The sequence below is a fragment of the Thermobia domestica genome, chromosome 18, assembly GCF_964235325.1.
Source record: "Thermobia domestica chromosome 18, izTheDome1.hap1.1, whole genome shotgun sequence".
Lineage (NCBI taxonomy): Eukaryota > Metazoa > Arthropoda > Insecta > Zygentoma > Lepismatidae > Thermobia > Thermobia domestica.
In genome coordinates, this window is record NC_137471.1 from 109,094,601 (window position 1) to 109,109,975 (window position 15,375).

Sequence of the window (15,375 nt, forward strand, 5' to 3'; positions counted from 1 at the left end):
ATGTCACCATTAAAACGGCCGTTATCGGTAAAACCTAGACTACGGTGAAGGATTCACTTCCCAATTTTTTTTCATACTGCCTTTCAAACCACCTTGTGCACAGGACACAAATAATCATCCTCCCCTAATAGTACGTTTGGGCAGACACGCTGTACGCAATCCATATATTTTACCGCAAGATAAAATTTTTGGCGAGAATTCTTTCTGTAAACAATCCTCTTATGCCTTTTAGCATAATCAACACATTTAATACGGTCCTTACTGTAACAGGACTTCTCTATTGTTATTCACAAACACTGTAACTAGTGCACTACAATGTTATGTTACCAGTGAAAACAATTTTCATGGTTCCAAAAAACACTAGAACGATGTTCACGACACCGAATCACGTAATGAACTGTTTCGTGGAGTTACGAGAGGTTCTGGAATAATAATAATAATAATTTTATTATTATTATTATTATTATTATTATTATTATTATTATTATTATTATTATTATTATTATTATTATTATTATTACAACTTACAAAGACGTAGTTTTTATTCGACATTTTGGTTTTACTAATGATGGTAAACATCAAGTAAAATTCACACTCAATGTTGCAAACTATCAATAACACACCAGATAAAACCGTTTAATGAAACACATGTAAGTTTTCGAAAACTGGTGATGTGGGGAAAATTTTGCTTCATGTGATGTTTACAATCATTAATGAATACCAAATATCAAATAAAAAAACACGTAATGTCATTTGGAAACAAGTAAAAATTCTACCAAGTTGGCATCATTATCAACCGAATTGCAACGCACGTAAAAATTATCATATTGATACAAATCAACTTTCTGAACTTCATCTTAACTTTAACACAGAGTTTCTGATTTAACGCGAAATATATATTTTATTTTCCATTGTCGAGAGCCAATTTTGTCCCGAATTGGAAACCCTGTAAGTCGAAAACGAAGCGGAATTCGACTCATGTTTACAGGAACCTTTCTACTGGATTTGATGTCAGGATTCATCTCTCAAAATTTTCATACTCCCTTTCAATTCACCTTGTGTATAGGACACAAATGCTCTTAGGAAATATTTACATTTCAAGTACAAAAATCGAAATTTCAATAATTAATTGCAAATGTTAGGGGCTGTAGCCGCATGAACGGTTAACGGATATTAAATACTTAGCTACTTCTCCAATAGATGTAAAAAAAAACATCAGATTTTTAAAAGGTGGGTTTTTTGAGAAAATGACGTCCAAACATGGCGTCTTAATGAAATTTTCAGCTTTTCATCATACTATAACGTAGGATGTAATAATCAGAAACGTAAGTCCTTTATATTTTCAAGAGACCTTATGGAGTAGACTTCGACGTTAGAAGCAAATGGTTGATATTGCTCGTGAGGACAGAAAAAAATGTTTGAACTTAGCAAAAATTTCACCAAAGTTGGCAACATTGCGAGGGAATTGCGCGATTCCTATTGGACCAATATACGAATTTTGGCCCTCCACCGAAACATACAACTTTGTATTCCTCTTGCTATTGCGATTATGTTACTAAGTACACTCGTTTCTGTACAATAAAACTTTTAATTTGACATGTTTTTCAGTTTTTCGAGCAATCCGATAAGAAAGCAGCCATTTTGGAAGGCTGTATATCGAAGAAATTTTTTTTTTCAGCAAAAAGAAAAAATACGGGTCTAAGAATTTTGTATGTAGTTTCTTATTTTAAAAAAATGAACTAAATCTGAGACAGTCGTGTGGACCATCCTGGACTATTTGAAATGGAATCACTTATATATATATATATATATATATATATATATATATATAATCCATTTTTTTGGTTTAAACCCGTTTTTGTTTCTTTGTTTAAACCAGTTTCTTTTTTAAATAATTTGCTCTATGTCTTTATATTGCACATAGGCAGAAATAAGTTTGTATCGCCTTGGTGTTTTTATGTAACAACGCGGTTATGCTGGAAGGGGTCACACAAGGTTAAAGCGGAATCCAAACCGTATCTCGACTTACATCCGAGAGAAATCGTCCTGCACTTGGAGACAAAACCGGGACTAATTAGCCACACATGCGATGAGTCTACCGACTTACTCACGAAGGACTCCTGATAGAAATACGTTGTACCGATCTTTACATACTTGTTAATATAAAATTCAAGAGTCATTTCAGAAGGACAAAAAGATAATCAGTTGTACAAGTGAAACCATTATACTGAATTATATATAAATCGGGAAACTCCCGTCTTAGCCATTGGGAAAATTCTGTTATTACTTTAAATGCAAAGCAATAATGGAGAAAATCCCGTTCTTGTTTTGCATGTAAAATTTTATGGTCAACGTATCATAATCAGTACGCTGAAACTGAGGTATTAAATTACAAATTTAGTATTTAGATATCATTCAATAAAATTAAAACAAAGTCCAATGCAAGCTAATGTTGGAAGCTACGTAGGCAGTCGATAAATTTAGTCAATTTCTATCAATGTATTGATCTTGGCTTCTTTATAAAGCAACAGACATTCAGGCAAGCAAAAACATACAATTTGGTTTGGTTTCGTCTGTTTAAGCTTAACGTCCTTATTAATAGCGAGGTTATCAAGAAGAAAACTTTAGCTTAAAAAGACATCCGAACCGCTACTTTGTTTACGCTTGAAAGAAGGGTTGTGCTTCGACCGAAAATTGAACACTTTGAGGTTTTGATTAAAAGGTAAAAAGGAGATAAAACTAATGCAGATGGTTTTATATATAAGAGTGTCTACTAAAATTCCAAAATGAAATTTCATGACTTTTTCGCAACCTTTTCTTTCCCAAACCATAAAATTTAGTAACATTTTTAAGAGCAAATTTGGGTGCGAATTAAGCCGAATTTTCATGCATGCGATAGAAGCGTGTTTTGTTTGCGATTTGGTAACGTCTAAAACCGACCATAGACAATTTTTGGTGGTGAATTTTGACGTTTTATAAAACAAAATTTTCCAGTCTATATTTATATTTGTACAGATGAAAAAAATCGTGACCTAAAGCTAAATTTCGTGACTGTTCCTTGACTTTTATGACCATTTTCTGATTTTGTGACTTTTTCATGACTTTCGTGACCGATAGTGTATATGGAAACGTCACCATGAAGTTCACATGATTTAAAGTATTTTGTTTGTTTGTTTGTTTACCAGCTGGTTTAAACCAGCCAACCCTGATTTAACTAACAGCTCATTTCATTTTCCCTTCTTTACTTCTCTATGCATGTATATAGGATCTTTTTTTAAGTAACAATTAGACATAGGGTATATGGGAGTCTGTCATGGGCATGTAAGACCTAGTTTTCTGCAGATTCCATTCAATTTTTCAGCGGTAATGATGTAGCAGCTGGTTTTCAGTGTTAGAATAGCTACATCGGTAGTATGTGTGGTTTTTAGTGTTATGGTTCTGGGTTTGAATCCCATCCGAGAACTACTTTTTTCTATTTGGCTGTTTCCGATGTTGTATACGTGTGAATCTCTAAGATGTTCTCCCTCTCTCTCATATTTCATATAGGTGGATACTACGAGGAAAAACAATAGAGCAGAAGTAAACTCTTCTTTCAGTTATGTTTGAGATTTTTAAGAAATTTTCAGCTTTCTCCGAGCATTTTTATTTGTTTAAATAAATATGTGTAATGTAACATTTGGTACGTGTAATTATGTCTTTGTATTTTGCTGATTGTCCCACTTATTACATACAGTTCATAACAAAATTTGTCGCAGTCCCCTTTGAAGTACATGTGCCATTTGTCAATATATAAGCTCATTTTATTTTCTTTTATACTTTTCATCTTTATTTTGTTTTTATGACCACCTCTTTCTCTCTAATTAAAGCTAAGGATGTGAGATGAGAAATGAGAACAACTTCATTCTATTCTATCACTCCATCTTGTGTGATATATGCGTTTTGTAGACATGCGGTCTATGCATTTCTTGCTCCAAACGAAATGTGCAAGGGAAGGAAGCCAAGGTTTATGCTGATGTGATTAGTGCCACAAAGACGTTAGGTCGGTTGCCTAGCTTGTTAGGCGTAGTTTCACAACGAACTTACACGCTCAGTTTTACTAAGTTTTTTTTGCATCGAACTGTACATACGCGATATATGAATGCAAAGCATGACTAAGTCGATTCATATTTATAATACTGGAAATTGCATGTTTCAAGTGCGAAGCGAAATCTCTCTAGAAACGTATGTTAATATTAATATTGCCTATTGCATTTGGAATGATTTTGTCAAATATCAGCTACCTGCAAACATATGTGTCCCATCTCTCTTCACAACCAACAATACGGTTTTCAACATCTTCCAGTTAAATATAGGGAAAACTCATTTATTTTTGTGGATTCACAATACGCTACATGTTACGTATACAACAAAGGAACACACAGTTAAGAGCTGTACTTCTGATAAAGATACCCACATATATTTACAGGATTCCTACTGATCTGGAGAAATCTACTTCCCTGACCTTTGGCAGGAAATTTCCTGACTTTCATGACAGGTGTCGGATGACGTTCACATATAAACAAGGAATAAATAACGGTGAATATTTATATATGAGAACATTTATTCCATAGAGACAAATAATAATCAATTGCTCATACGTGCATTGCACTTACCACCCATAACAATGAGTAACGTTCCATACTGTGATCATTAATGGTTGGCTAAGCTGAAATTGGTGTACAATTAATGTTAGAAATTTTTTTTAAAATTTCTCTGACTTTCCCTGATTCCCTGTCTTTTCCCTGAATTTCCCTGACCTGCACCATTTTCCCTGACTTCCCTGACCAGTAGAAACCCTGATTTAGCTCGTACTGCTTTAGAAGCAGTCCGGTAAAAGTTTCCAGGTCATTTCCAGGACAAATCACCAATTTTCCAGGACTTCGACACAAGAAGGTATATCAGGATTACAAGCGTAGGTTCAAAATCCACAACCGTGAAATATTACAGTAGCTTATGCAAGTACAACATTAATACACAATAATTAAATACACAAAGCGGAGCGTAATGTGCTATTTTTTTCTCCGAACTCCCCTTATATCCACCCGATCCATCCACATCCAACATGTAAATGTTCAATCTTTCTACATGACATTTTAATTATGCACTGAACAAATTTACAAACTGAGATCTACTTCCCGTACATGGCATCTTCATTGCGTGACAGTGTGACAGATATTAGAAAAAAAAATATATATATATATATATATATATATATATATATAACAAGATTTCAACTGAGTGTAGAGTTATATGATTTCCTAATCTATAGATATAATTTCTTTCTTCTTTAGCGAAGCTGCTCTATGGATAGCATTAGACTCTGTCAATAAAGGAAAGCGGATTCTGCTGGTTTGCTTCAATCTCCAAAGCTTCAGTTTCCATCAATTCCCTTTTCTTTCTCTGCAGCTGCTGTACACTTTCACTTATCTCTTTCCTCTTACTCTGCACTTGACTTTCTCTTTCAACAGTCCTTATTTTCTCCAGAAAGAAGTTAACTAACTCAGGAAAACTTAAAGTTTCTTTGGTGACAAGGAATTGATTTTCACTTAGGTATGACGTTCTCACAAATAGCATTCATATGAAATTTTACTGAAGAGTAACTACTGTTGCGAAAATAGACTGACTATGGAGGATTATACTGGTACAAAGCGCAGTTTCTAGAGAATAGTGCTAGTGAAGACAGCATCCAAGACTGGGTTGAAAGACTACTGGATGGATGAAGATGAGAGAAGTTCTCCCGCCAACCATCCTGTTGGAAGAAAGAAAGCCCCCAACCACCCACACATGCAGGATTATGACAAATTTTTATTCAAAACAAAAACAGGAATAGCAAACAAAAATAGTAATCAACTAAAGTCTTCATTATAATTATGAAAATTCTGACATTCAGTATTTCTGTAAATTTCAAGGACAGAAATGCATTTTCAAGGACATTTCCAGGTTTTTCAGGATTTCTAGGACGAGTGGAAACCCTGATGTATTAATTGTAATAAAAGAGTGATCACAGAAATATGTAAAATGGTAAATGCATTAAAGATTTAACATATTTAGAGCATAGAGATATCGTTATAGACTACGAAAATTGTTGCTGATAAGTTGACACTTAATATCGTGAGAACTGTTAAAAACTTACCAATTCTTCCTCCGAAAAATGTTTCATCAGACAAACGTTATAGTTATATGCTCTGTAAACAACCCTCGTACAGACAGGAGGATTTCTTGGAATCAGTGCTTGGCGAAATAATTCTTCGAAGACCAGAACTGCGAAATTCCTCTCTCACAAGTGATTATATGTGTGTGTGTGTTTGTCGCCCACATCCCTCTTCGTATAGCCAGATTAGGGAAGGAATTCAGCGTAATGTGGCTCTTCCCCCACTTCTGTACAAGCTAAAGTACGAAGCAGCGAACTTTATTTTATAATTTGCATATTTGCTAATTAATAGTTATTATTCCTTTTAATGTTTGTGCAAGTGTAATTATTATACTGTTAACAACGCAAGAATCAATCTATTAGTTCCTATGAAAGGAGCAACTGCTTAAAAACTAAATGCTTTACAGGAAGTATCTTTTTGTTAAGAAATGTATCCCTACGCACCCACTGTCTGTGAAGGAAGCAACGCTTGCGGGGCGAGTAGGAAGATTTTGATGTGCAATAGTAACACTCACATGTAGCAAGTCCTATCACTAACCAAAAATATGTTATGCAGTGGGGTTCTTGACGCTACGTAAGACAGACAAAATTTACAAGTAGACCTACTCAAAATGGTAAATTAGTGATTATACTCAACCTTCTCTGACTCTACATAAATATATCGAAAAGTGCTTTAATCGATGTAAATAATGGCCTACAAGAAAGTTTTTATTAATAAACTATCACGGAAGTTCCAATTGTCAATGAAAATGAGTAGAAGAACGGAATATATTAATCTTCGTTAATCAAAATGGATGGTGAAACCAGAATGTGTGAAGAGTGAAATGATTTGAACAAAAAGTGCACTAGTTTCCTACTACCAATGAATAAGAGGCACTTGAAGTTTTATCGCGTTACGTTCGTACTTCGTACGTAATTATCGGTACTGCCAGCGTCCGCGTTCTGTTCGTCAATAACAAATAAGGGCTTAATTATTACATTCGGAAAAATATATTTTTTGTTATTAAAATGTGATTGTGATGATAAAAAAAAATTAAAATATATTAATCAAATATCTAAATAGTAAGTGTTAATCATTATTTGAAGTAATACAGCGATGAAAGTGTGATAGTGTATGCTAAATGAGAATATTTTTGTCCCACAGGTACTACCTGACCAGGATATTAGTGCCGTTTTTGGAGGATGACGTTGCTGTTATGTTTACATCAGTTTCTAGGTAAGCGCGGTCGGACAGGGGAGCGGAGAGCGTCACTCTGCAGTGTATCTAACGATTTTTTAAAGTTGCAGTTTACATGTTATTACATGTTACATGCAATATATCTACAAAAATTGTTGCGGAAGTACCGCAGGATTCAGAAACATGTATTTTTGGATAGCGCATATATTAGTTTCTAAGTCTTAACCTGACTTTGGTAGGTTCCATATTTGTGGAGCTACGGACCTTTAAAATTCATTTTTTCATGTTTTCAGCACCTTATAACTCCGAAAGGAAGCATTTGTGCACCTAGGTTGATCTATACTTTTGGTCTTATCTTGGTGTCAAGAATCACCTCCCATACGTTGTTGTTGGTGATGTTTTGAAACACCCTGTATATTTGTTAATTTTTTAAATTAATTTTTTGGGAGAACGGTCTTGCAATAAGTGCTCGGGAAATTCCCGTAATTGAACGCACAAAGTATCGGAAGCGAACTTGAACAATAAAACAATTTATTTTACGCTAGAAAATATTTAATTTTATTTGAACATTTATGTTATTTTATAAAACATGAGTTACAGATTTCTTTTAAATTAATACATTTGGTGTTCATATTTGGCGAATGTTACTGAGGATCCTGGGGTGATTCGACCTACATTTGTTCGTTCGTCTGCCTATACCACACATACAACAGGGCGCCACTTTCCGTCTTCTAAGTTTAAATTTTCAGGGTACAAGCACGACACACACTAAATTTCCTGTACAGATTTTGGCGGCATACCAACGTAAAACTTCAAAATGGCGTCCTTTTATTTTCAAAATAGCGGGTATCCACGCCGCAATTTTCGTTTTTTTAGTTGGAATTTTCAGAGTAAAAGCTCCCCGAACATCTAATAAGCACTTACTTGAAGTACTGTAAGTCTTGTGACTTCGAATAGTACTCGCCCCTCGACATTTGGCGCCTTTGCATTATGCCACTCGCTTGTCTTTGCTTCCTCAGTCCTTGCACCTTCCTGTGTGTTATGAAACCAAAATCCTTGCCCAGTATGTTCAGCGAAATGGCAACCTGTTAACAGAAGAAATGTATACAAAGCATCAAGAGATTTGTTTGGTCAAAAATAATCACTAACATGCAGCTCTGTTCTATATGTTGAGTAGTTCTTAACATGTACGAAAAGATTCAATTCGTGTACGCAAGGTTTCAAGTACCAGAATAAATGCTTTAAAAATGGGTCAATCCTTATGAAGTTGCTTGGCATCAATGAGGGTTGCCTCATCATTATAATTTGTTTATATAATATTACCAGATACATTGGCAACAACAAATTTCAATCCCTGCCAGTTTGGAAATAGCGGTCATTTTTGTTAAGCACTGCGTGCCAGTAAGTGACTTTGCAGACGTTAGCTAAACTTGTATATCTTACAAAAAGATACATTCGCGAAGTGTCCCCTCGAGATTCATATAAAATTGATTCAAATGCAAAGTTCTTCGCTTCCCAATGTCTATTGTACTAATTTCAGCGGCCCATATCGGTAAATTGCATATTTGTGGGTCTTCATATATAAGAAATTACACTACTATAACGATCGGACGCAAAATTGCTTTTCTTTCTTTAGATGTAACTGAACATGAATGTGGGCATATGAAAAACAAATTGGATCAAGTACTGCTTCTCTGACACATGTTACCCAATCTTGGCCGCCATCTTGGATTCACCATACTGGATTTAAGTTTCGATTTTTCAAATGGGAATAGGTGCAAGTAATACATCAAATTCATGTACAATTTTCTCGGGAATTCATTGGTGTAGTGTATTTTACAATAGCTTGTTCCGTTTGCAAGGTATTGCATGTTAAATATCAGACACTTCACGAATACTGAATCAAGTAAAAAGTCGTGCAGGGCCCCGTGTGTATATGTAATCTTTTGCGTGATTCATCGTTGACGAAATATTCTCTGAACTACGTACATACGGACACACAGACATCAATACGGAAATAGTAGGTCTTCACCCAAATCTGGTCATATCTGGATTTTCATTAGGCATTTGACCGTAATACAATACTTCCTTGTTACAGTGTAACATGGAAGTAATAACAATCACTCACAGAATTGTTATAAGAGAATAGTCGAAATGAGACGGTATGCGGTGGTATGCCATACCACCTCTGGGTTCTTAGCTATGAAAACACTGTCTCTGGTTTTTTCAGTGATTAAGACATTCCGTCACTGGAAAGTGGATCCTAATATACCTTTAATAAATCCATTTTTATACACAGTAATTGACGAATAGCTTTGCACATCGAAGATTTAATTTCTTATTTATAAATAATTTTTAAGTTGCCAGCATCGACATTTTTGTTATTTTTTCTAGCTTTTGTTTTTACAATAAGATGTCTACAAAGAAGTTCATCCCTTCCTTCTATGCAAGAACTCGTGTTGGTTGTAGTTATGGATCACATGACAGAGAGGAATGCATTATTGGACCAATCCAAACAAAAAGTAATGTGTTCAGGTGACTCGTTTAAACTGAAATCGGAGTTGGGATCAGGGCCGGCCCTAGGAAATTTGCCGCCCCATGCAATGGCACCATTTGCCGCCCTTTTCCCTTTCTCCAGAAAGAACAAATCTTAAAAGACACGATTTTTTAAGTATGCTACTCCATCATGAACAACGAATGAGCACTCACACTAAGAAAGGCCTAAACACTAAACATTTAAAATTTCAAAGTTGAGCCCTAGGCCCCCACGAAAGGCGGTCCTGGGGGTCACCACAACATCATCATTCGACGTACCCTATACCATTTTCCTGTTTCACTTTTTATTCTATTCATTTATTTCCAACCGTTTTGTCACTAATGGTACTGGACGTTTTATTTAATATAGGCACAATGTCTTGGCCGCCATTTTGAATACGGTGACCGATATGAAAATTTTTTGCCCCAACGCTTTGTACTTTTTAAAGATCTATCGAACGAGGTATCACTCGCCTCATGTTTCCTTTTAAAATTAAGTTGGATCCTGGGCCCTCATGAAGGGTGGCTCTGGGGGTCATTTTCTACTTGAGTTTTTGTTTGGTTCATTTATATTGAAAAGTTTTCAAGATATTTTCCTGGAAAGATTAAAATGGGCCACCCTGTATATACACACAAATACCGAAAGAAGTGTTCCCTTAAGGTATGAATATTTACGAGCACACATTTAACCAATATCTATGAACAGGCACTTTTAATAAGATTAGAGATTGCTGATGCACACCGAAAAACCAACATTAATTCTAACTATAAGGAAACAAGGCAAGGAACATTTGGTCATTTTGTAGGTGGCGTCCATAATGCAAAATTTCTCCATACCTGTTCATTAAATATATATGTCACAAATGTATATGTCACTTTGATGCCACAAAAAAAAAAAAAAAAAAAAAAAAAAAAGTATTAGCGTATTCGATCTCATCTTCTTCAAATGGACGGAAAACAACTTGTCATTAATCATTATTTCGCATCAAGAATGAATTTAGTTTTGTGAAACATTTTGGTCAATTTTAGTCTTTTCTAGGTGGAATGTAAATGAGTACACTGTATGATGTTATATATTTGAGAGGAGCTTGAGTACGATGATGTTATATATTTAAGAAGCGCCTGAGAATTTTCAGGTAAAGGCTTCGTCCTGAAACGATTTCTTCGAATGCGAATGTCTTTGACATTATCCACCCCTTCTAACACTAATCTTTGTATTTAGTCTTTTACCTGCAGGTGAATCTGTTGTTTCAATATAGCTGCCTGGTTCGTATGAGCATGCTGTCCTGCATAAATGTAATGTGCGTAGCTCTTTCGCAGCAAAGTCTTGTTTTAACCTCATGGACACCTACAAATTAGAAAACAAAAACGCTTGTTATGAATTCAGAAAAAAACAAACAAAAAGAATATTTCGAGACAATAGGAGAACCTAGAAAATATTTAGTTTCTTTTTAGATCAGATTGTTATCTCAAGTTGTTTATAGCTCTTGTCTCTCTCGACTGATGCAAGTGTATGTATATATGTATTAGAGATGGACCACCTTTTATAGTTACGGATTACAATCCATCTTTAATGCAACTGTCATAGGAGACAATTAACGTAGATATTAGGTTGACAAAACAGTAAAGACTATAGTAATGGCCTGACAACTGAATATATAGATTCAAGAGTGCGATGAGTGATTGATCAGAGAAAAGCTTTGATGGAGTAGAACTTGGCGTACCATTAAGGTAAGCTACAGCTCGGGTTCGATTTAGTCTAGGTGTAATTTTTCATTCGTTGTATTTTTATTGATTCAAAGTATTCATAAGGTAATAACATACAAGGTTGTAAACGCTGTTATCTAGAAATGACAATTACCTTTTAATGTGCCTAAGTATTATTACTTCTGCTGTTTTTGGTTGTCTAGAATTGTTAAATAAGAAATAATCAGACGTAGTTTCTTCCTCTTTCCTGATATACAAATAACTGAATTCTTACAGAGTAATTCCGATTGCTTTATTTGCAATAACTGTTATTTCTTACTAAAAGAAAGTAATTTTCAGAACAATCGGCCACAATTTCCGCTTTACTACATTTCATCTGAAATGATATTTCTACTGTAGTTTAACTTTCCACGTTTACGCACCGAGGCTGAGGGAAACGGTGATGGTCATAATGAATGAAACAGTGAAATGAAGAAAATGGGAAGAAACGAGAGAACCACGAGAAAACCTATGCACACGGTGTTTGTCCTCTACATAGTTTAACTGCCGCAAGATGTGATCGAAACAGAGACTCCATTCACCAGAGGTAAGCACTCTACCATTGAGCCACCGCACTCCATAATATACATTATCTGAGTCCCGTCTCTGTTTGCCTCGTCTATTGCAGAGATAAATAAAAAATAATACTCGAAATAATCTTTCTAATAAGTGGTTCCCCGGACAGAACATTACAATTTTTCTTCTTACCATTCTTTGCAAAACAGAGGAAAGTTATTTTCAGATACAAAAGGGACGCTGTAATGAGCCTCATTAACTTGAACCGTGCTACATTTTATTTTAACTTCATATACAGTCATTTTCAGTTTTAACTTTCTTATACCATTAATTACAGGTAGATTGTGCGTCACTGTTAGAAGACAAACAAGAGTAGATACAATCTGTTACTTAGTACTATAAATTTGTATATACGGTGCATAAATATCTATTACAATAGAATAAACTAACGAAGAGGGGGGGTCTGCGGTGCCTCAGTAATAGAGTGTGCCTCGGAATCGGTGCCTCTGGTTCGATTCCAGTTCCCGCCAAGTGGGATTTGTAGAGGAAAAGACATACGCGTCCCGTTTCTTTTCACTTTCGTTATTCCACTTTTCATGCATCCCATCATCACTATCTCTCCTAGCCTTCGTGCATGATCTGGTGACAAAGTAAAAACGAAAAAGCTGGAACGCAAGACAAATTGGTTTGTCTCTAAAGATCACGCATGGCATTGTACCTTCAGTGATGATGTTTTCTTCAGCTCTATGTGATATATCGATTGATATAGATCTTTGGACAACACTATTGCAACTGAAGAAAAATTAAACTTTCAAAGTTTATCACAATTTTGGATTATATCTCATTATTCATACTGAATACTGTCTTGCTAGTATCGTAATGAAAAACTTGATAAGCAATTTAGAACTATTTCACCTAAATAGATCACGGTCATCGTACAACTTTTGCTTTAAAAGTAATTCATTTTTCTTGAAAGTTACATATGAACACTCACACATATTTCACATTCAGTTTAGTGAGATCTTTTGATTGGTATGAAATATACATTTTTTTTCTTTAAATGCTAACGATATTGTACAATCTATCCCACTCCCAATGATATTAATAGTTATTGAAATTACCTCTCTTTTTACTCCAGTGATAAGTAATTACGGTGTATTTTGGATGAACTAAAGTTTTCCTTATGGTGGCATTTAGTGGGCAATCGATCGTCTTTGTTTTAACAACATAAATCTCCTTTCCGTATGTGACCGATGATCGCGCTGAAATATAAAAAAATTAAAAAATTATTTGAGACTATGCAAGATGTCCACCTGAAAATATCTTCCACTTTCTAGGTTTTAGTTCTCCTCTGGAGCTTTGTTGACACAAATATACAAGAAAAAGGAATAAAAACATCATGGAAATAAAAAGAGTGGATTAGTGTGAAAATACCTTGTCGATAGACAAGGGTGATATACATAAAAGTGAGATCTTACTCTTTGCTCAACATTTTAATATTAATCTCAAGGTTGTTGTAAAAATTAAAGGAAGAGCTGAACAATGGATAAAATTCCCTTCAACTGCTACAGCGCTTCAGGATGCGAAAGCTGTATGGCGTGAAAAATGTACGTTTCTCAACGTTATAGGGGTACTGGACTGCACACACATTCTTATTAAAAAAAAGGGGGGGCGGATGAATATATTAATAGGAAAGGAAGTCTAAGCATCAATATTCAAGCGACGTGCAACAGTAGGGAAATATACATAACGCCCGTGTATGGAAAAAGTTAGCCGTGTGTAGTTTGCTTATCAACAACACTTCTAATGCACTTATTCTTGATGACTCACACTTTAGAATAGCACCATGGCTCATGACTCCATATCAAAATTCAGACACTCCAGAATAAATTGCATACAACGGATGCTTGACGAGAAAACGAGTTATAATAAAGAGGTTTCGCCCACTTGAAGCAGAGATTCCCAATTCTCCATAGCAAGATAAGATTGCTACAGACAATTTATAATGGACACCATATTAGGGTCACTGGTGCCCCGTCCACTTTTAATATGTGCGCTCTAGTATTCTCCGTCATTAGATGTACGAGTAACATTTTATGAGGAACAAGACTGCGCTTGATCATTTTTCTATCCCTCATAATTTTAAAGCTACTTATTTTTTCTGCTTATTTTAAAACTTTGACTCCCGTTCTTTAACTTTTTTTTTTAAATTCTTGGAAACTCCTAATACTGTTGTATGAGTGAGCACTTCCGTTTTATCTCCCCATCACAAATGCAAAAGGTTTCCCTTTTTAATGTTATCCAATATAAACTGGCTCCTCAAAATTGAAACAGAGTTGCAGCCGTATAGTGGTAGACTAAAAAGTTAGTCGTCACTGTTTTCTACTGCTGGAATATTCAAACGAAAGTAGACGTAGTTTAATCCATCTACTGCAGCAGAAAACAAAACTCTTGCTTTTGTGCTGGATAAATAACGCTACTGACTAATTTTACTGACATGTTTTCACTCACTGCAATAAACATTCTTACGTCATTTCTATATGAAACGTTATCACAGCCAAACTCACTTGAGATGGAACTGCCTGTCAGTGAGAACAATCTCATTCGCTATTCCTTCTTTTTATGCATACAAATCATGAGTAAGAATCCACTTCTAGATTAATTTCGTTCGAGAGGTAAGATTGTACTCACTAGTACTTACTCATCTTTATGCATATCACCCAAGGTATTCTCGCACTGCCACGGCCGACTTGTCCATATAGACAACCTATAGGTGGCTACCTAAGGCGGAAAGGACCCTACACATTTAGCAAGAAGTAGTTAATGAAAAGTGGGATCACCCAAGATCGATTACTGCTCACCTATAACCCTATGGAACGGGGAGCATCTATCTGGCCACAGTACGTTTCCGTGTTCAACTGTTTATTTTATGACTAAAGAAGATCTCCTGCATTATCTGAATATCCAGACTCCAGATGCTTGCAGAAATGTCATTGACCTAACGTTACTACATAAGGTAGTCAATGGAAACTTAAGATCCCAACATCACGAACTTTGTGTTGTTTTTACACTGGTGCAAACACAACTGATTTTTCTGTGATATTTGTGAATGTAGATAAAGCTACTCCAATCAAAAATTGTATGTAAGTATAAACTTTTTATTACTCATCATCATAGGTATTCTGCCCTTACTGGCAGGTCACTTGCAGCA

The 15,375-nt window shown here is 35.2% G+C and overlaps 1 protein-coding gene across 2 annotated transcripts in view; it reads right to left on the reverse strand.

Moving 5' to 3' along the window:
- The window catches only part of LOC145676002 (uncharacterized), a 358,531-nt gene that overhangs the window by 80,839 nt on the left and 262,317 nt on the right, over window positions 1-15,375 (reverse strand). For both annotated transcript variants that reach the window (XR_014129257.1, XM_081746840.1), the window contains exons 4-5: window positions 11,133-11,250; window positions 8,292-8,452 (exon numbers count right to left, since the gene is read on the reverse strand). Coding sequence is in view for 1 of the 2 variants with exons in the window: in XM_081746840.1 (XP_081602966.1) it covers window positions 8,292-8,452; window positions 11,133-11,250 (279 nt within the window). In the remaining variant the exon portion in view is untranslated. The remainder of the gene's footprint in view (window positions 1-8,291; window positions 8,453-11,132; window positions 11,251-15,375) is intronic.